Raw genomic sequence first — 21,240 nt, forward strand, 5'->3', positions numbered from 1 at the left:
GCAATGGTCATTTAAGGAATACTTACTAGGTACTATGACTTGTAAAAACTACGCAGCGCTGCAAAAATTAACGCTACCTTTTGCAGCGCTGCTCGGATTGGACCAATCAAAACAGGTATCAAATAAACACGAAGACTTTGCTTGTTACGCTTCAGTAACGGTCTAAATTATATTTTACAAGTAAACAATGACAAAAATATAACCGTTTAATTTAGATTAAACTGTTAAGAAATGGTTATTTAAACCCATAATTAGAGACAACAACCGTGACATCCAAGCCCCGCCTATTTTTTTAGCTTGTTTGTTGAACTACTCCACCGACTCGTGTAATATACTCGTGCTGCCTCCTCGCACAGATCTGTCAGTAACCGGATACGGCGTGGTGGTCGATACAGACGGACAGTGTGTAAACCGTTGCAATTGTAGTTTTGTGTTCTTTTTCCTTTCGCATATCCTGCATTCAAAGTTACAAGTCTGTTCGGATAGGTTAAAATAAATTAATCAGCCCAGAAACGGCGGGAATGGTTTAGTAAACTACGACTCGGTTCAGTCACGGTAGAGCTTCGGATCTCTAGTTTCTTCCGGTGGGTTCAGCTTGCGCAGTTTGTTGCCGGACATGGCAGGCGGATTCAAAGCGGGATTTGTACGGCTCATGCAATATTTGCAGGACCCGGAGCACGTTGCACGCTTTCAGCGGCTGTGTGGGGTGCGCGCCACGGAACCTCGTGACAGGCTTGCTAACGGGGCACCGTGCGTTCGCCACGAAGATGTTCAAAACGGAGGCGGAGATGGCATCCGTCGAAGAGACGCAGAGAAGGAGACCGAGAGGGAGAAACGCAATAACGGGGTGGCGAACGGGGCGGCGGCGTGCACCGGGGATGACGCTATGGGACCTACGGTAAAGCCGATGCGCAGAAACTCACTCACCGGAGACGTCGGACAGGATTTCTTAATCGAGAACAAACTTCTCTTCTACCTTTTCACGTTCGGTACCGAGCTCGGAAACGAACTATTCTACATTTCGTTTTTTCCGTACTTAATGTGGGGCGTGGATGCGTTTGTGAGCCGGCGGCTCGTGGTGGTCTGGGTGTGGGTCATGTATCTCGGGCAGTGCACGAAAGATGTGTTCCGGTGGCCGAGACCCTCCTCTCCTCCAGTGGTCAAGGTGGAGGTGTTTTATAATTCAGAGTACAGCATGCCCTCCACTCATGCCATGTCAAGTACCGCCATACCACTGTCCCTGCTCCTGATCACATGTAGTCGGTGGGAGGTAAGAACAGTTCACCTTTAAATGCAATGTGATATGTCCTGACCCGTGGCCTAAACTTTTAAAACACCCAAAACAAACCTGTGTTCATCTAACTTAGCTGTACCAAAAGTAGTTGGATCTCAACCTTTTTGACTTCAAGTGCACCCCAATGTCCACAACGTTTGAAGCACTACTGGGGTACCCTTTAAAATAATAATGATGTGTGTTCTTTAAAAAATATCTATACATTAAGAAATATATTGATATTTAATTGCTTTAGGTTATTTTAATAATTATTTTGTCTTATTTTAAATCATCTCACTGGTTTGGTATATTGTGTAATTATGTCATGCAATGACATAAGTGATTTTTTCAAAGTTACCTTTTGTCCATATCAGTGCCACTTTTGATAGCAAGTAAAGCAGTTTCACTTTTTTTTTGAAAGCATCAGCATTTCATAACTCTGGGTTTAAACTGCTTGTTGTGATAAAGTATGCCTTACTTTCCCAGGGTAAAGTTGAACCATGTAAAACATGAAACAAGGTGACTCCCAGTTACGTTTCACAGGGGCTCATTGTTATGTTCAACATTTAGGAAGTAAGCCCACCCATGTAAATCTTTAAAATGTTATTTTTGGTCTCCCTGCAATTCATCAAAGTGAACACGTGCCACCAGTGGGTTTTGAGGCATTACAGAACAGTTCCTGCTTATCTCAAACTGATAGCACCTTGATATGAAAGTTATATAATGTGACATTTTAAACGTGTTTACCTTTACACTCTTATTTTTAATCGAACAGTTCTTGAGAAATGTATTGAACAAATACTGAATGACCTTTAGAATAAAGTGAGCAAGACAAAGTGCATTTGAACTATTTGGAAGCAAAATTCAATACCCCTGGCTTGACCCTTGTAAAAAATATTTGCGTTCACATTTGTTATCTTTAAGCTTATAAGCCCTTTTCACAAAGACATTACTGAATATGCATCTGGGATTTGTCCGGGATCGTTAGATTTTTGGTTCATTCAGACTGGCAATGATTTTCTGGAATCTGTGTGCGCATTCACGTAGATACCGTTAAGATCCTGTAAAGACATGTGAAGTGTTTAAAGTCCTGCACTTGGTATGTTTTATCCACAGCGTCTGAAGTTTGCTTATTATCAGTTATTTCTCTCTCCAGAAACCACTCTCGTGCATTTTTGTTTATGATAAGACTAAAGGAGGAGCGTTGACGCACTGTTCTAGTATGCTGGACGGTGAATGATCTCCGCTTCAGAGTGAATGTTTGATCTATGCTTCAGTCTAGTTTGAAGACATTTCTCATCGTAAATGTTAATTTTCCTTTAAAACCTCTGTTTTAAAGAGCTGAATGCTATATCTTGTTGCGATGACGCACATGTATTTTTGTTTAGCATAAGCTCTCATGACCGCATGACGTGCTATTCTTTTATGCTGCTGAATGATCTCCATTTCAGCGCGGATAGTGACGAGCTCCCTGATATCTGTTTCAGTCCAGTTTGCCAACAATTCTCACCATGAATGCATGTAAATCCCTCGTTTTAAAGAGCTGAACCATAATTTTCACGTTGCCATGACACGCGCGTCCTCACTACGGCACGTCTTCATTCACACAGAAGGGTTTCTGGGTAACATACGCCAATGTTACTAGGTCCTCCTTCCGGCAACGATTCCAGAACATTTACAGGACTTTTGCTTTCACACAGAAGACTGCCTGCCAAATTTATGGGTATTTTCTGGGACCAAAGTGCTGCATGAATGAGGTTTTTGATTATGCAACCCACACCAGAACGAACCCACACTGTAAAAAAATACTTTGCTGCCTTAAAATTTTTTGTTGAATCAACTCGGATTTACAAGTCATTTCAACTTACTATTATTTATTTTGACTAGAGTTGAGTTCTTATAACTACTGGTGAGTTGTTATAACTTATAAAAGATCAAAAAGTCAACTTAATTTTATAAGTTGTGACAACAACTCTCTGTTGACATGACTTGTAAATTTGAGTTGAGTTGACAAAAAATTTTAAGACGTCAAAGTTTTTACAGTGCACTTACATTCTTATAAAATCAACACAGGGCTCCAGACTAACTTTTTTCACTAGGAGCACAGTGGCCCCCAACTGAAAATTTTAGGGGCGCAACCAGAAAATTAAGGGGCACACACTGCAAATCAAAATGCTAACCAAATATGCAAATTTCTACTAATTTCCACTGTTTTACTAATAAATACACTGCAAAAATTAGCTGTTATTATGCAGCTGGTTGCCAGTAACTTACTGTAAAAGATAAAGACTGAAAATATTTCATGTTCATTTAACTTTGAACAAACTGTTGCCAGTAAATAACATAAATGTAAAATCTGCAGTAAGTTACTGGCAGCTAGTTGCCAGTAATACTGTAATTTCTAAAAAGAAATTATATTTTGTAATGATAGATGCAGAAAGTACAATGTGCTGTTTTCAAATTCAGTGTCACATCACAAAAAAAGGTCAAATTTACTAGTCGCACATGTAAAATTCAGTGGCACACTCTCAAATTTTGGTGGCAGTCTGGAGCCCTGCAACACAAACTGTATTTGGCTAGTTGATTATTGCCATTAGCAGAAAGGTTTTGAAATGATCAAAAGTTTTTGACTCAGCCCAGGAAACGTTTAAAAATTAAATGCATCACGGTCTTATGATATTTCATGCTGTCCTAAACGCCCTTACAGTCATGTTGAGTTTTGCAGGCCAGTTTTACATATGAGTCATGTAGTCCTTAGGTCAGTAATTTTCCATTGGTTGCATTTAAGGACTCTTATTTTAAACCGGACATTATGTAGCATCATATCTACCTTGTATAATGTTGTACGTGGCTCCCGATGATGAGGGGATGTCAAGAAGAAACCATCCCTGTTGGCATCTGAAGTGGCTGGCTTTCACCTAGTGACAGACCATTTTGTATATGAAGGAATACTAATGGATGGCAAGATGAGAAGTATTATCTGGGGCTGCTAATAATGCGTAAATGCATATTTTTCATTGTATTGAAATAGAACACAGCATATCCATTAAAAATCCTTGCTTTTAATGTATTACTTCCATGTTTATTACTCCCTCATTCCACCAAAGTAGGGATACTATGGAAGACTATAATCTTTGATGTGAGTTTTAAAGGCGAGTGTGTTTGAGGATTTAAGTTAAATGTTGTTTGGTTTAGTCTTATCTGTAAGTGCTGAGATTGATTTTGGCCCAATCTGTCTGTGTGTTTACTGTCAGTCATCAGCAGAACTTTTGTGGGTTCATTGATAAGCAAGTTCCTTATCTGTTGCTCAGCTGTTTCTCTGGCTTATATGCGTCTCTCTGGTCTTTTTTCTGCTTTTTCCTATTTTTAACTTTCTTTCTGACTTATATGACATTACTAACAATTCATTGTTTTTTTTTAATGTAAATTTGAAGTGATTTATGACCATTTTATAATTTGTATAAGCAGGCAGCCATGTCAAAAACAGTGTCAAAAGGCTGTGTCTTCTTTGGATCGATCCAGTTGACTGCACATTTTTACATTCCCAAGCATTACTGTGCTGTTTTTATTATCAATGACTATGTTAATAATTCTTTACAGATGCACAAACAATCTCAACCATCAAAGCTCTCTGTCCTTACTTCACACGCACACATTAGTATGTACTGTACACACACAGCTACAGTGAGCACACATGCACATTCCCTTAGTCTGTAATGAAAGGCAGATGTTCACCACATGAGGTTAGCTGAGGCTTTCTGTCTCTGTGAGTTCCTGCAGGATGCGGTCCGGCGTCTGTGTTATGTGGGATCAGGGCACGAGGTGCGGTCAGAATAACTAGGCACGGTCCATCTGTCTGTGTGAGCATACTAATCCTCCTCTTTTATGGTCACATTTTTGATGTTCAGCTGAATCCTTAGACTCATGATGTTTACACGGGTGGCCCTAGAGAAACTACTAATCTCTCCAGTATAGATTTACTTTTTCACAACAGCCTAAAACATGAACACACATTCTATTCAAAAGTTTTTGGGGAAATGTTAATCTGCTCTCTGCTTTTTACTTAGTCTCTCTCATTGACTCAATTGACTTGCACTCATGCCATCAGAGATATATATGATTACATGATTCATGTATAGAATAAAAAAAATGAAGTTTTACAAATGAGTCATTGGTTAAAAAAATTCCAAAATAAACCTAAATAAATTTCATTGCGACTATAACAGGGAATATGTTTTTAAATGTTTTTTTAATACAATTTGAAAGAGTTGTTAGAAGCTTGGTGGTGATGACGTTGATGTCGGGAGATGTAGTTGTAGTACGCTTGTAGCTTTTTATTACTAGTAAACATATTTAGACTTTAAAATTCATTAATCTGTGAAGATTATCTTGTAGGACAAAACGTGTTTGTCTTAAACTTTTGTTAAACACAGCTTATTTTTGCGATAAACCAAAAGCCTATGCCTTGGAAAAATGAATGAGCTTTTTTTTTTGAGGGAACCAATGTCCCGCTAACTTCTGGGTTGGCCTAAAAATGTCATCCCTGCGGCACTCTATATTATGAAAGCATGATGATAACATCGAATTTCATTTGTTCTTGCATGTCTCATGACTAGCTGTCACATGCATGTTTTATCACAAGATATGCATGTTTGGCACGCATGAGCCAATGGGAATTACCGTTATTGATGTTGCAATATTTTAACTTGTCATGGTGATCGGTGTCTTCATAGTTACATAATGCATGCTGAATTGCAGTTAGTCCCTTTTTATTACATCTTTTTGTTTTGTGATTAGTGAAAGCATTTTTTCTTTCTATTGACATCTATGGATGGTTTCCCGGACAGGGTTTAGACTAATCCAGGTAGGTCTTAGTTATATATCAGGACCTTTAGGTTGTTTTTACAAACATACCTTACAAAAAACAATACTGGTATACATCTTGAGAGAAAACGATGGCACGGATATATATAAAAATTTGTCAGTACAAGTCAATATGCATTTTTAGTCTAGGACTTGCATAAGCCCTGTCTGGAAAAAACGGCCCCCTGGTGAACTAATCACTGCATCCAAAACTTAGAAAGTTACAGAACTTAAATGTGATCTTTTGATGCATGCATCTTCTGGTTTTTATTCTTTTTGGAGTTTCCAAGTGCCCAAGAACAGACACTTGCAGCTAGGAGTTCTCCTTTTTTTTTTCATACTATGTCATTACATTTTAATGTTGATGCACAGAGACTGGTAAGACAAAAAAATGATGCTTCCTTTTTTCCAGAAATGATGTGATATTAAAAAAAAAATACAAACTTAAAGCATTATCAGGTCGCATATGACATCACATTTTTAGCAAGTTATCACATATCACATTTTCTGTTATATAGTCCAGCCTTACTAGGTTTAAACGAAGGTGTCTTATCAGTAAGATGATGTTTGGTGGTCAGGGCGGTTAATATCCGGTTCCCTTTTTTTTATCTGAAAGGAAATTTCAGAGCGAAAGCAAGTGGAGGTTTTATCCGCTATCATTTTCTTGGCAGCTGGTGTTTCAGTATTGTAATTCCATCACTGGACATGTTTAAATATGAATGTTAAAGCACATAAATATCTAGTGTCTTTCTAATTTTCTAGTAATCTCCCTAAAAGAAATGTAGGTCACCAAACACAGAAGGAGCTTAACCCCGCTGAATGAAGACAATAATAATGTGTTGTTTTAGCAAATGTAAAAAGAGACCTGTTTCTCCTGTATGAGAGAGACAGAAAAATTAGTTTACTGTCAAATTGGACACCTGTTTTACCTGATTTTATTGGCCTGTGTTTAATAAATAACAGTTCAAAGTGTCATACCTGATCACCTCACATTGAAATGATGTAATATAGTGTTATTGTTATCTCTAATGAAATACTGAGTGTTTATGGCCATTTAATGTCGGGTTAACCAGAACACGTGTTGAAGAGCGTGGCTGCAATTTTTATGGTTTCGACCTGACTATCTTTTGCTCTTTTATTACATAGGAAGGAAAAAACTGTGAAAACATGGCTCATAGATTCTGCTAAAGAAACTTGAGGCACACACGCAAAGCAGTCATTTTACTTTGCAATGTTATCTCAAGCTAAAGTGTCACTATGACATTGGGCCTATTGCCAAACATGACAGCATTTTGTGTGTTTATCCATGCATACTGTATGTGTGTCTACTTCTAGTCAAACTTGGTTAAAGGTGTGTATACACCTGACAGAAGTGGCATGTTACAACACATCAAAACTAAATGACTCACATTTAAACCAACCAAGCTGTGTACAATAGAAGCATCATGTTAAAATGTGTCTTTACTTGTAAACATCCAACCCTGACAAAGTATTTCCTGTAAATATGCTACAGGATTTATTTATTTATTTACAAATATATTAAATTAATTGTTAAAAATTATACTTGCTGTAGTCTGTATTTCAACTATTGACTCTAACTCGCATCTGATTTGTGGTCTGTACTGAAGTGACTATGTGTGAAATCATCTCACTTTTGTAATGTTTTTGCTGCACGCAGAGAAGGGAGCAAATCTATTCAACCGATTTAGTGATGGTGACATGCAGCATCAGCACTTTTGTTGTAGACAGTGTTGCACAATTGTGATTTACTGGAGATTGAAACCTCTAAACGCCATTAAGGGGAAGAGATTGAGGGAAACGAGAAAGAATTTAGAGGTTATTGAGCATGATATGAGCTTACAATGTTATTTTCGTCTTCCTCTGCTGTTTGCATGCAATTGTTATTGTAAATTTTTCATGTCATTTAACTAACTAAATGAAACCGTGTGTGTTTTTTTTACAGTACCCTCTGCTCCTGGGTGTCTTTCTGGCCATCAGCTGGTGTGTGCTGGTGTGTTTGAGTCGCATATACATGGGCATGCACTCCATACTGGTAAGACATAAAACTACTCAAACAGTTTAAATATCAGCACTTTTTAAATTTTACATATGCAGAAACTTATCTAAAGCGACTTACAGTGTATTATAAGGTATACATTTTACTGTCGGTTTGAACCCATGACCTTTTGTCGACGCAATGCTCTACCACTAAACTATAAAACTATGAACTATAGAAGCATTTTACTTATTTAAAGCCATAAAACATAATTTTTTTTTATAAAAATAGACAAAAATCAGTTTACAAATCAAAAAGTACAAGAGCAATCAGTGTTTATACTAGGGCTGTGTATCGCCAACAATTCCCCGATACGATACGTATCCCAATACAAGGATCCCGATACGATGCGCATCACGATACAAGACTATTTTGAATTACATTTTTGTTCAGAATTTAGTAACATTATTATTATTATTATTATTATTATTATTATTATTATTATTATTTGTTTGTTGTACATTGAATAAGCAGTGTTGTAACAGTTGTGTTTTTGCCATTCATTTATTAGCTATTAGAAATATTTAAAATCCCAGAGTTAGTACTTAACTTATGGTTTTTTAAAAGCAGTTTTACAAAGATGGTGCCTTACTCTTGTCTGTCATTATTCTACATCTATGAATATATCTATAAACATGCAGTCAGACTTAATACTATTTAATAGAAATCAGATTATTAATGTGACAGCTATAGTTTGAAGTAGCTCTGTATCTCTTCTCTAGACGTACACTTTTCACATGCAAATCTTTGTGTTTCTTCTCAATTGCGTTAGTACTGTTTTATAAGAGCATGGCTAATAAAGCCCTTTGCAGTAGTAAAGGCTAAGATATCTGCACTTTCATACTGAACTCATTGACTTTAATGCGCGCGAGAGAGAGAGAGAGAGAGAGAGAGCGCGCGAGTACGCGGCTCACTATGCAGACATGTGCGCCAGCGAGACAGACACGCAAAGTGAAAGTATACCCCGCCACCTTTAACTCTATGTACTCCGCGGGACACATGCGTCCTTTCCATATGGATCACGGATCAACAGCAATTCGTCACGTTACTTTCAAAAGTACATCCGAATCGATACGGAAGGTGCAGCCAGGCGTCCATGACGATGTATCGTCGTATCGATATTTTGAACACAGCACTAGTTTATACATGTCCTTACCATGTCACGGTTCACACTGGTAAGAATAGAAATGATTTATAATCTAAAGCTGGAAGTACTGTATAGTTCATTTTCGTATGCACAGCCTCACAAATCATAGTTCATTTGACTCGAAAACTGGTATATAGAGCCGTTGGGCTCATGCAACACCTCTCCTGGCCTATAGGGGTCAGAAGCAGTAAAGTAGGTCTAAAGGGAAGCGGCTCTAGTTAAAACTCATGTTAAAACTCATTTCGCTTTCTTCTTTTAAAAACTTTGTTCAATCAATAACACATGATCAATGTACGTGTTTTTAGTAATTTGTTTTTATATGTCACTGTTTATAGCTGTGTTATCTGTATTTCCAATGTTCTGTATTGTAGCCCACTGGTTTCTTATGCTGCCTCTTGGCCAGGTCGTCATTGTAAATGAGAACTGGTTCTCAATTGACTTACCTGGTTAAATAAAGGTTTAAATAAAATGTAGGGATGCACCGAATATTCGGCCACCGAAAATTTTCGGCCGAAAATAGACCAAAAGAGCATTTTCGGCTTTCGGCCGAAAGACTTTTATCACCGAAACAATACGGCCGAAATGTTGTGATGACGCAAACAGAAACCGCGACCTGCACGTGCTTGTCTGAAGCAACATGTATGCGGCGTGGATGTATTTAACCGCAAAAAGGCGCTAAAGTACGCACAGAGGCACATGCAGTTGTGTCCGGTCCAGACGTGATCATCACAGTGAGTACTCTCTTCAAAGATCAGAACTCTTGATGTGTAAACTTTAGAGAGAGTCGCGCAAATGTGTCTCATATACTGTATAGTCCATTAACATACATGTGCCGAATAAAGTAATGAAAAACAACGTAACGTTTTTATGCTGCGCTGTTTGGGATTCGCCTTCGTTCTCTGTGTGCGCGCGCGCGCGTTTAGTGCCCTCAATAGTGCACACACGAGTAAGACGCAAACAAGCGAACGTAAAATCTTTCTGTTATTGACAGGGCACATATAAACAAAATTATCTCCAAAGTATTCTTTTTCTAATAAAAACATTTGTTTATGTCTTAAGTGTATGTATAGATTACAGTCATAAACCAGTCTCTGCTTACAGTAAACTCAAATAACCTGCTGAAGTCTAACAAAGAGACAAATAGCTCTAAAAATAATAATATATTTAATTTATACAATAAAGACAGTGTTATGACTCATTTAATTTGATTTCTGTACCAAATGCTAATGTTAGCCCTTATTAATGTGCAGCTTTGTTCTTTTTTATAAATGTTGGTAATTTCTTTATTTGTTATTAGATTTTCCCCACCCCCTTTTTGCTGATCTGAAAAATAATCCGATCCGTGCCTCAAAAACTGTAATGTGATCTGAACCGTGAGTTTTGTGATCTGTAACAAACCCCTAGTAAAGTTAGTACACAGTGATAGCCATAAATGCATTTGTACTAATAATTGGCATAATAATTTATTTCGGTGTTTCGGTTTCGGTTTTTCGGCCTTGGTTTCCTCATTTTCGGTTTTCGGTTTCGGCCAAGAATTTTCATTTCGGTGCATCCCTAATAAAATGTAAACATCTTTTGTACTCTTGATGATAATTAGGGTACTTGCTGACCTCTTTGCATATTCTCTCATATATAGGGCTTCCTCTGTCGTTGTAGCTTGCATGCATTCTGCATTTTTTGCAGTTTTTTTTAATCAATTATCTTGTGACTCGACCCCTTCCCCCAGGCACGGTTGCCACCTAGAGGATAAGCTACTTACTGCAAGAAAAAATAAATGCACATGCACATTTACAAATCCAGCACTGTGTGTACAGTAAACGGCTTATTATAGTTGTGCATTTGTCCTATGGCGCCGTAGGCTACGCGTCTGTTTTCATATGTACCTCTGTGTCGTCGTCGTGCAAACACTGCAGTATCCTCGCGTGTAACCACAGTAGCAGCTCAACCGCCAAAGAAGAAGCAGCTTGCTCAGTTAACCCACAAACGAAGAAGAAACAGCAGCTTGTTTTTAGGAGACCAGCATTAATGGAAGTAAATAAACAGTGACTTTTGTTGCAGTTTTAGCTAAATCACTCCTCAACTTGGCCCATCTTTGTTCTCGCCGTCGCAAACGGAAATACCTATGACATCGTTTTTTTACGTGACAGGAGGGGTTCTATTGGACCAATCACAACGCTTGTTGATGTGCACGTTAGGCTACACAGAGGCTACAGATAACTAGCGCTGTCACGATTATGGAATTTGGCTGATGGTTTATTGCTTAATAAATTGAGACTATTATGATGATTAATTGCCTGTTTTAGGGCTTTGACATTTAATTCTCATAAAAAAAAATTCTTTGTTTATGAAATAATTTTCACATATTGTTGTGATTATTTAAATTAAATCTTTTGCAAGGTTTACCTGGCAGTAAATATTAATACACATAACACACATTTAAAAGTAATCTGATACTGTCTCGTTTATACAGGCACTGCAGCTCCTCCTTGTGTTTTTAGAAAGATGTCCAATCATTGCTGTGATCTGAAATCATCCTATGAGGACAAACAATCGCGATGAGGCGATTATTTAATCATTGTCACAGCCCTACGGATAACCTACGGTGTAGACCTTATGCACGACTATAAATTGGACTTAAGCGTGTACTATTTTGATGATGAATTATGCATCACACGAGACACGTACTGTATGCTGACACTTTTGTACGAGTAAAAAATTAACTATACTTGGGCCTTAAAGGTGCAATGTGTAACTTTTAGAAGGATCTCTTTACAGAAATGCAATATAATATATACATAATATCAGTGGTATCTATATTATCAGTACATGCATAATGAATTGTATTGTTTTTGTTACCTTACCATGAGCCATTTTTATCTACATACATTGGCGGTCCCATTAAACGGAAGTTGCCATCATGTTTTTACAGTAGCCCTTAACGGACAAACTGTTCTACAGAGCACGTTTCGTCCCTACATTGTCTCAGGGGACGACATGTTTGTCCTGTGGCGGCTACCGTTGCTTTTCATTGCATTTTAAAATTGATGTTGGTTGCAATTCGCAATCTCAGCACTAGATGCTGCTAAAAAAAAACTCCTTTAAGTTGTCAAGTCAGATTTTATGTTTAATTTCAGCTGTTTTTCAGCAAACATAAAGATAAGTTTTATGTTTTAAACAAACATGGCAATATAGATTATATATAGATGCGATTAAAGATCTTCAGAGAGGTGCATACTAGGACTAGTCTAATCCCTGTACGGGAAACCGCCCCATTAAGTTTACTTAGCAAAAGTTTGATGATATGTCTTATGTAGATATCTAAAGGTAAACATGTGGCAAGGTGACACCTTAGTTTTCTCATGAGATGTTGTGTTTTTGTGTCTTCACCAAAGGGAGGTCACACTGTGAAACAAAATATCTGGTTGTTCTTCACTGGGTCAATTAATTCCTAGAACCTGGTGTCTGTGGATCAGCTTTGCTTACCTGGTGGATACAAAAAATGTTTGTGTGTGTACAGGGAAAATCAATTTTTGTAATATCCCTTTATTGAAATGTTTGATCTTCGATTAATTGTCGATAAGAATTAAAACGATAAAACTTAACGATTGTCGAAAAAGCAAGCACGTGTGTGCAGCGCCTGCGCAAAGCACATACACAGCTGGTGAAAAAATTAAACAAGCGCGAAGAAGTTAAACTAGCCACGATCACAACCATGCTCGATGCCAAACACACACTTGGGCTTTTTAACCTCATTCGAGACGAGGCTGGCTGCTAACGCAACGAAATGGCATCCGCAGTGGATCTGAGAGGGTCCGATGCCGAAAATGCAAACAAGAATACTGAAAGCAAAGACCCTCTTCAGGGAAGCCTACAAGATTAGCATAGCAATGCTGCTAACGGTGCTATACACAGGGAAGGAGACCAGAAGCCGTTTTTAATAAACAGATTCAAATGTAAAACTTATGCTGCGTTCCAGGCAACCTGTAACCCGTAACTCACGACTTCAAAACCACGACTTTGAACTGGGAGTACATCGATCTAGTACGAGTTCACGGGTGGGAAGTCAGTCACGGGTTTGACTGCCGTTCCAGAGCACTTTCACCGGTAGAAGGTTGTAAAAACACGAGTTACAGGCTGCCTGGAACGCATAGGGTCGTGAGTCGTGGTTTTGAAGTCGTAACTCACGGATTTAAAAACCTGCCTGGAACGCACCATTAAATTCTGGCAAGAAACTAAAATGTAAACTGTAACTGACTGTCGTTACACTCTGAGCGGGTTTCGTAATGGAAGGTTGAAGTCTTCGTAATATAAGCGTCTTTGCTGAAAGTACGCCGCAGGTCTAAAGCTGAGGTGACGATGGGAAAAGTGCCCTTTGTGTGCTTCTAGGATATTATTACAACAAGCGGTGTATCAACGACTCAGAAAGCGAGGTGAACAACTAGAAAAATAACACTTGATGATAATGAAACTTTTATTTTGTCACTGACGCATGGACTTTCATCCGACTGTGCGGAGTGCCCGTTATGAGGCGGAGTTTACTGTGTCTATAAGTCATTATATTTTATTACGCGATTAAATTGAAGATTTTTATTAAAACACCAACTACATTGTCTCATTTTACAATTCCACTAGCCTGTTATTTACACAAAATGAAATCTTTTAATTCACGTGAGGAAGCTGGCAATTTTTACGCACACTTTTATGTCATTAGCTATATGCCACTGCTGTAAAGGCTTATTGCACTATTACTGTTAACGAGGATTCGATTGATTGATCGTTAATTTAAATGATCATCAAATATGGGAAATTGCATAATTTGACATCGCTAATTCAAATTGACATTTAAAGGAAAACACCACAGTTTTTCAATATTTTCCTCTATTTAGACGAATTAATACATACCTATCTTTTTCAATGCGTGCACTTTTAATCTTTGTACAGCGCTTTGTGAATGTATTAGCATTTAGCCTAGCCCCATTCCTATCGTCATTCCTATGGATCCAAACAGGGATGAATTTAGAAGCCACCAAACACTTCCATGTTTTCCCTATTTAAAGACAAAGTATGATGGCACAAAATAAAACTTTTGTTTGGAGCCATAGAAATGAATGGGGCTAGGCTAAATGCTAACACATTCAAGAAGTGCTGTACAAGGATTAAAAGTGCACGCATTGAAAAAAGATAGGTATGTATTAATTATTCTAAGTTGAGCTAAAAACACACAGGTTGTGTTTTCCTTTAACAGAATTAGTTAAACAATAAAGTGAATAATCTTACAAAGAGAATAATATGTCAACTACACAGTTATTTTTGGATTGCAAAGTGTTAGATCATTGATTGGGTGGGAGAGTGATTTTGTTTTCTTTTGTGAAGGTACCATGAGATGAGACAGCATTTATTTACTTGACTGCTGGGTTCTGCATTTGTACAGCCTGAGTAAATCCCATCAGTACCTCAGTAATGTTTTAAAGACATCTTTACCTCATTCCAGTGATAAACATACAGTTAGCTAAATGATTTCATCTGCTGGCAAAGTTTGTGTCTGTCTGGATTTGTTTTTCCTTCAGTTGAAATTATCACAGTAATTTGATGGTTCATCATGGTGTTCTGCTTCACATCTGTGCTTTGAGCGGTAACATCACCCTCGGGTGATCTCATGCTTGCCCTGTTGGGGTGACGAGTGGCTGTTGCCCTAGAGACTGTTGCCTTGGTAACACTGGGATTGTGTTCCAGTAGTTAAACCCCTGTAGAAAAGCCACACTTGCACATCAAAACCGATGTAATACTCGTTGTAAATGCTTGTGGGAACATTTTAACAGTACACACACTATGTCAACTGAAGCTTTACAATTTAAAATGAACTTCAAGCATTTACATAAGAGGAATTGCCTTATCCAAGATTAATCACTTTGTTTTCTTCTCTTCTGCAAGTCACTTTGGATAAATGTAAATTTTATGCTAAATGTTAATTTCCAGTCTTCAGTAATTTTTCTGTAAATGCTTGTAGGTGTGTTTCACTTAAAGGGGCAATGAAGCTGTCGATTTAATTGTTTTATACTGTTGTCTGAGGTAAACGCCCACTGCTATGATTGGATAGCTTCATTCCCCGTTATTACATGTGGGGAATTGTTTTAAAAACCTTAATGTGTAAAAATAGCAGCCGTACACATATATGTTTGAGCCACAAAAGATTCTGGGTGCTAAAGATGATTCACATAAATGACAATACGTAAAGTAGAAACAAAACTTTAAACTCGACGTGACTAAATTACCGTATACAACACAGTAAACGAGCATCAGAATCTTAACCAGGGCTGGTAAGTCTTTATCACTGACTTTGTAACTTACATTTCAGTTGTACTGTTAAGTGTTGCACCTTTATTAATCGTTTTAATGTTTTTAGTAAATTAAAACAGTCAAACTTACATGTTAAGACACAGATGTTACAATCAGGACATATCAAGCGATCTCTGACAAAGCAATAGTGAAACATAGTAGCTTACTAAAATGTTTAACTCGCATAATACTGCTGTGCCATTCCTGTCAGATCCAATATTAATGGTGCTTTTAATCACAGTCTCTCTCAAAATCCAGCATCGACTTGTGGCTTCTTTACAAATGAATCCGCGGTACACAAAAGCAAACAAAACACTCCCCATGCGAGCCAGAACTTCTTTATAAACTAACTTTAACCATGCATTCCTAATGTTAGGTTCCAAGCCTCCGAGTTAAGGTTATACAGCGTCTGTGTTCTTCTCATAGACGTTTCTTCCACAACCGAACACTCCGTTTCCATGGGTACTCATAACAGGTCATCAGGTCAAAATAAAAGTCTTTAAAATAACTTAATGTAAAAATGTAAATACATTTTTTCTTAGTTACATTTGGTAATTTTTAAAAACATGTTTGCTGATTGTTGAGACAATGTAACGTTTGCTTTGTCATGCGAAGCTGTTGGCAGGGCTACAAAAGTGGTCGTTGCCTTTTGGGTTTGGAGGAGGTGTTTAAATTCTAATCTGACCTCACGTTTCGGGACATTCCTGAACTGACCGTTTTCTTGACTTGGTGCCAAAAACGTATATTTCAGTAACAAGGACGTTTTCAGTTCTGAAACTTGCAAGATGTTCATTTAAGTTGATGACCATAACAAATTAAAAGTTAAAGTTAAAATTGATTGTTTGATTCACCGCTCCTTTCAAATGTTGTATACTAATACCTTTTGGTCCTTTGATGTGACCAGAGATGGCTTGACTAGATTGACTAACTATATTGAGTGACGGTTTTATAGTGAAAGAAACACTTACAAAATCTCTTACTGTGAAGTACACACATGCCAAGCAGTAAATAAGCCATTTATGGTTAATGACTGATGAAAAAGAGAGAAAGAGGGAGAGAGAGCTCAGGCCTGTGTGTCTATATGAAGTGTTAATGTTCTCTAGGGGAAAGCTTTTCTGGAGTCACTCTTAACGTACTTTGCACTTACAAGAAACCGATTCAGAAAAAGGACTGAACAATGTCTGCTTTCACATTTAAAAATAGCAAAAGGTCAATTTTGAGATTTAATGATAAAGGCAAAGTATCCGATTTTGAAAAATGCTAACTTTAGCCTACTAGCACTGAAAACATGATCCCACCCTCCTCCAAAACACATGAACACGCACAGACACACCAAAATAATGAACATAAACAACTGTTTAAATCGGAATTGGATTCCGCACGTTTTAGGTTGTGTAGACGTTAGGCTTGTTGCGATAGTCGGTGAAACGGTGATTACCGGTGCTTCAGCCTCTCACCGGTTAGATCACTTGCCCACCGCGACACCGTCTTTCACCGTCGTTTTGATATTTTCTTGTAATTAAATCATTTAGTTTGGTTAGAGAGAGCAAACACTTACAACTGTATGTGTCTGCTGTCTGAATCTAGCGGAGCTGAACGCGCGTCATCACAGAGCAGCGGCTGCGGGTGTCAGATTTCATTAATTCCTCAGACTGCGTCAAGCAGACGATGGCAGAAGCCGCGTGCTTACTCGTTTTTGTTATAAGATGCATATATGATGTTTAATGTAGGCGAGATCATTTTGTTGTTGTGTTTTTCATTAAGAATAATAATAAACCCATAATTCAAGCAGCGCTTTATGGCGGAATAGCCGGTTGCTCTGCCTGGGACTGGAGGGTTTCTGTCAGAAGTACCTGCGCACATTGACTCAAGCACTTAAACCAGCAGTTGCACTCGCATTTACACGCAAATTCATACGCGATTTAACGCAGCGTACGCAAGCGCTGGATTTAAACAACAGTTGCATCTAATTCAAAAGTGAAAGTAAAATGCGCACTTCTGTCCATTTATAAGCCCCTCCCACCCGGTGAAACCGGTAACACCGGGTTTGTCACGCGCTGATTAACCGGTGGGAAAATTCTGTCACCGCAACAACCCTAGTAGACGTAGTAGTTTTGAAAACATAAATATTGTTAGGCTAATTCGTAAAGAAACACAAACTACATAAGCAACAAAATGTTTCTTCAAAATAGAATATCGGAATCCATCTAAATAGAATCATACCATGTACCTACCTTTCCAAAAGAAACACTGCAACAACCCTTTCAGACCCTTTGCCTACCGCCAATGTTTCTATCTTGTGGAAAAGCAGTAACGTTTGAAAAATGTTTTTTGTTTTGTGACTCCTATGCAGGTTGTCAATTCAGCTGTTTACAGAGTTTACGTGAACGCGCTGATGTCTGTGTGAACAGGGTGCGCAGTGGCATGCAAAACACGTTCACAGAAAAGGAGCAAAAATTGCATGCGTCCAATTAGATTTTTGAAAAAGATTTTTTGGTCCTATGCCTTTTACAGATGACATATTTATACGAATACATTTCGACACTTTAACATAGTGATTGCTATCAGGATGTGAAGAGACTTTCAACCCGCATAACTAAAAATGTTTCTGGATCAAATCAGATACCCTGCTTTGAATTTTAGGAGATAATGTAGTTTTTTTAGTGGGACAGTTATGCTTAAGGCCGAGGTATGGTCCACTTATTACGCATACACGAGGGTTCTCGTACAGTGTGCGTGATGCAATTTTTCGTCAAAAGAAGAGTATACACGTACTGTACACGCACTGCCAGATTTTTGAGACCCCGCGTAGATTGTACACATAGGTTGCACATGTGGGTAGAGGAGAATGTAGTATGTAGCCCAAAAAAATGCATTGAATTTTGTCGCAATGTGCATCATCAAACGTCTGTGTACACGTACAATCAAATTAACTATACTTTGCAAGGCTGTGCATTTGCGTACGCATAAAAAAGAGACTATAATCCAAGCTTTAGTGTAAGCTGCTATGCACACGCATACAGAGGCACTGCACTTGAACACTTTAAAATACTGTCTGTGTAAAGTTTTGCATGTGTGCGTGTTTCTGTTTTGGTCTCTGGAGTCTCTCACTCATCCAAAGGTTTCGACATCTACAAGTCATGCTTTTTGTCGAGCGCACACACGCATGGGTGTTTATTTTACTACAGGCACTTTTATGTCACCAGGGTTAAAAAAAGATTGAATGAAACTACTTTCATTTGTTTAAAGTCCAGAAGGGCAAAAGTGCTCATAGTTAAAAAACAGCCACACATCAGATGTGGTTAAGAGAGGGTTTTAGTGAATTTGTTCATGTCTGGTTCTCAAATACGATGTATAAACCGACTGCCAGTATTTCAATGTAAAAAATAAATTTACCAGATTTGTACAGTAGATTGGGATTTTAAGTCCCTAAATAAGGCCATGTCTTTTATTTTTTGTTTCTTTGCACCTGGAGTATTTATTTTTATATTCGTCTTTGTGTATCAAGTATATCTTGTTTATTATTATAGCAGACTTCCTGCACAGCTGGTAATATTGTTTGTGACATAATTTTTATTCCACCCTTCCTATTTGCATATTTACATGGTTTGTCATTGTTTTATTTCGTAGGACATTATTGCCGGTGTCCTGTACAGTTTGCTGATCATATTGATCTTCGGGCCGGCTTTGGACACCATCGACACCTTTAATCAGACCCATCCCTACGCCCCGGTCCTCATCATCTCACTGCACTTAGGACTTGGCCTCTTCTCTTTCACCTTGGATACCTGGAGCACGTCACGAGGCGACACCGCCCAGATCCTGGGCTCCGGGGCTGGTATCGCTCTGGCATCCCACGTCAACTACAAAGTGGGCCTGTTGCCAGACCCACCTATGTCAATGCTGCCTCTCCAACCTCCGCCTTTCACACTCAGTCTGATCGGGATCAACGCACTGCGATTTATCCTGGGTGTGATTATTCTGCTGGCGACCAGAGCTGTGATGAAAGCTCTCACAATCCCACTCGTATGCCGCTTGTTGGGGATTCCGAGCAATGATATTCGGAAAGCCAGGCAGCACATGGAGGTGGAGCTGCCGTATCGATACATCACCTATGGAACTGTAGGCTTCAATGCGCTTTTCTTCGTGCCTTTTGTGTTTTCACACATAGGACTGTTGTGATTAGGTGGATGCAATATCCATTAAGATTTTGGCCAATAGGAGCCCAATTGGACTGCATAGGCCCCTCCTCTAATCGATGATTGGACAGAACTAACGCCAGTCATTTAAACACTGTGCTTTCACATTGCAGAAGTTCTTCTAATGTAATTTGTTCTCCATCATTTGTAGTTTAGCACCAGTACAAACATCTATATGTGGTATTATCATTGACTCAGAGATTATTGCCTTTTTTCTATACAGTTTGCATTTCATAGTAGAATATCAGTCCGTTTTTAGATTTAAAACTTTTCTGATTGCAAATGTTATTTGTAACTTGAAACAGCCTGTCAGCAATACTTTGGGTTCTTATGCGTTTATAAGAATGGATTTTGGTATAATCGAAGCAATAATATAGCTTGTTCCTGCCACACTGAGTTTGTTAGATGGATTTAAACTCTTGCATCAAGAGTTGAGAATGCTTTGTTTTATCCATAGGCTGCAGTCACTCTGTTTTGACAGCCCAATTTATCTGTCGGGCGTGACAGATGCAAATTAGTCTTAAACTAGGTACAGTGGATTTACTGGATCTGAGTTTTAAATTTCTCGCTTTTGAAAACTGATTCTGCAAGTGTCTGGACGAAGTGTGTCCTTAACACTAAAATGCCAAATTGACAAAATTGAACCAGCATGACTGTTAGAGCAACTTTAGTCCTTCCAAAAAAGTTTTTTTTAGAAATGTAGTCTGTGATTTGATGCAGGTCTAACCATTTCTCCAAAGACTCTCTTATTTTGAGAACTTTTTATAATGATAGATTGCCTTAACAGACCACTCAAAGGTTAAACCCAAACTGGGTTGTTTTGTTTTGACAATGCACTAGTGTGATTTTATTCTGAATACTATTAGATTTACATTGATTTATTGTGTTTATAGATGAAGTGCTTGTCAGGAAGTCTGGCTTATAATTTTATATCTAAAAAAATTGTTGTAAATGCTGCTTTAAAGGAACACGCCCACATTTTGGGAATTTAGCTTGTTCACCGTATCCCCCAGAGTTAGATAAGTCCATACATACCTTTCTCATCCCCGTGCCAGCTGTAACCTTGTCTGACGCACCCCCCGCTAGCTTAGCTTAGCACAAAGACTGGAAGTGAATGGCTCCAGCTAGCATACTGCTCCCAATAAGTGACTAAATAAAGCGAACATTTTTTGATTTATGTGTTGTGATTTGTATAGTCACATTGTGTACATATAACAAGGTAATATATTCTCAGAAGACGAAGCACTGCTACTTAGGCGGAGTGATTTGCTCGCAGCAGACGAGAAACCCTCTGGTGAGGAGCAAAGAGTTGTGCAAATCACTCCACCCAAGTAGCAGTGCTTCGCCTTCTGAGAATATAGTTCCC

The 21,240-nt window shown here is 38.3% G+C and overlaps 1 protein-coding gene across 1 annotated transcript; it reads left to right on the plus strand.

Moving 5' to 3' along the window:
• Window positions 1-319: 319 nt before the first annotated feature.
• On the plus strand, window positions 320-20,924 carry sgpp1b (sphingosine-1-phosphate phosphatase 1b). Its single transcript, XM_065296285.2, has 3 exons — window positions 320-1,270; window positions 8,100-8,189; window positions 19,306-20,924. Exons 1-3 carry the CDS (start codon window positions 617-619, stop codon window positions 19,855-19,857), a joined length of 1,296 nt encoding a protein of 431 aa, XP_065152357.1. The 5' UTR covers window positions 320-616; the 3' UTR covers window positions 19,858-20,924.
• Window positions 20,925-21,240: the final 316 nt, after the last annotated feature.

The sequence above is a fragment of the Paramisgurnus dabryanus genome, chromosome 20 (assembly GCF_030506205.2).
Source record: "Paramisgurnus dabryanus chromosome 20, PD_genome_1.1, whole genome shotgun sequence".
NCBI classification, from domain to species: Eukaryota; Metazoa; Chordata; class Actinopteri; order Cypriniformes; family Cobitidae; genus Paramisgurnus; species Paramisgurnus dabryanus.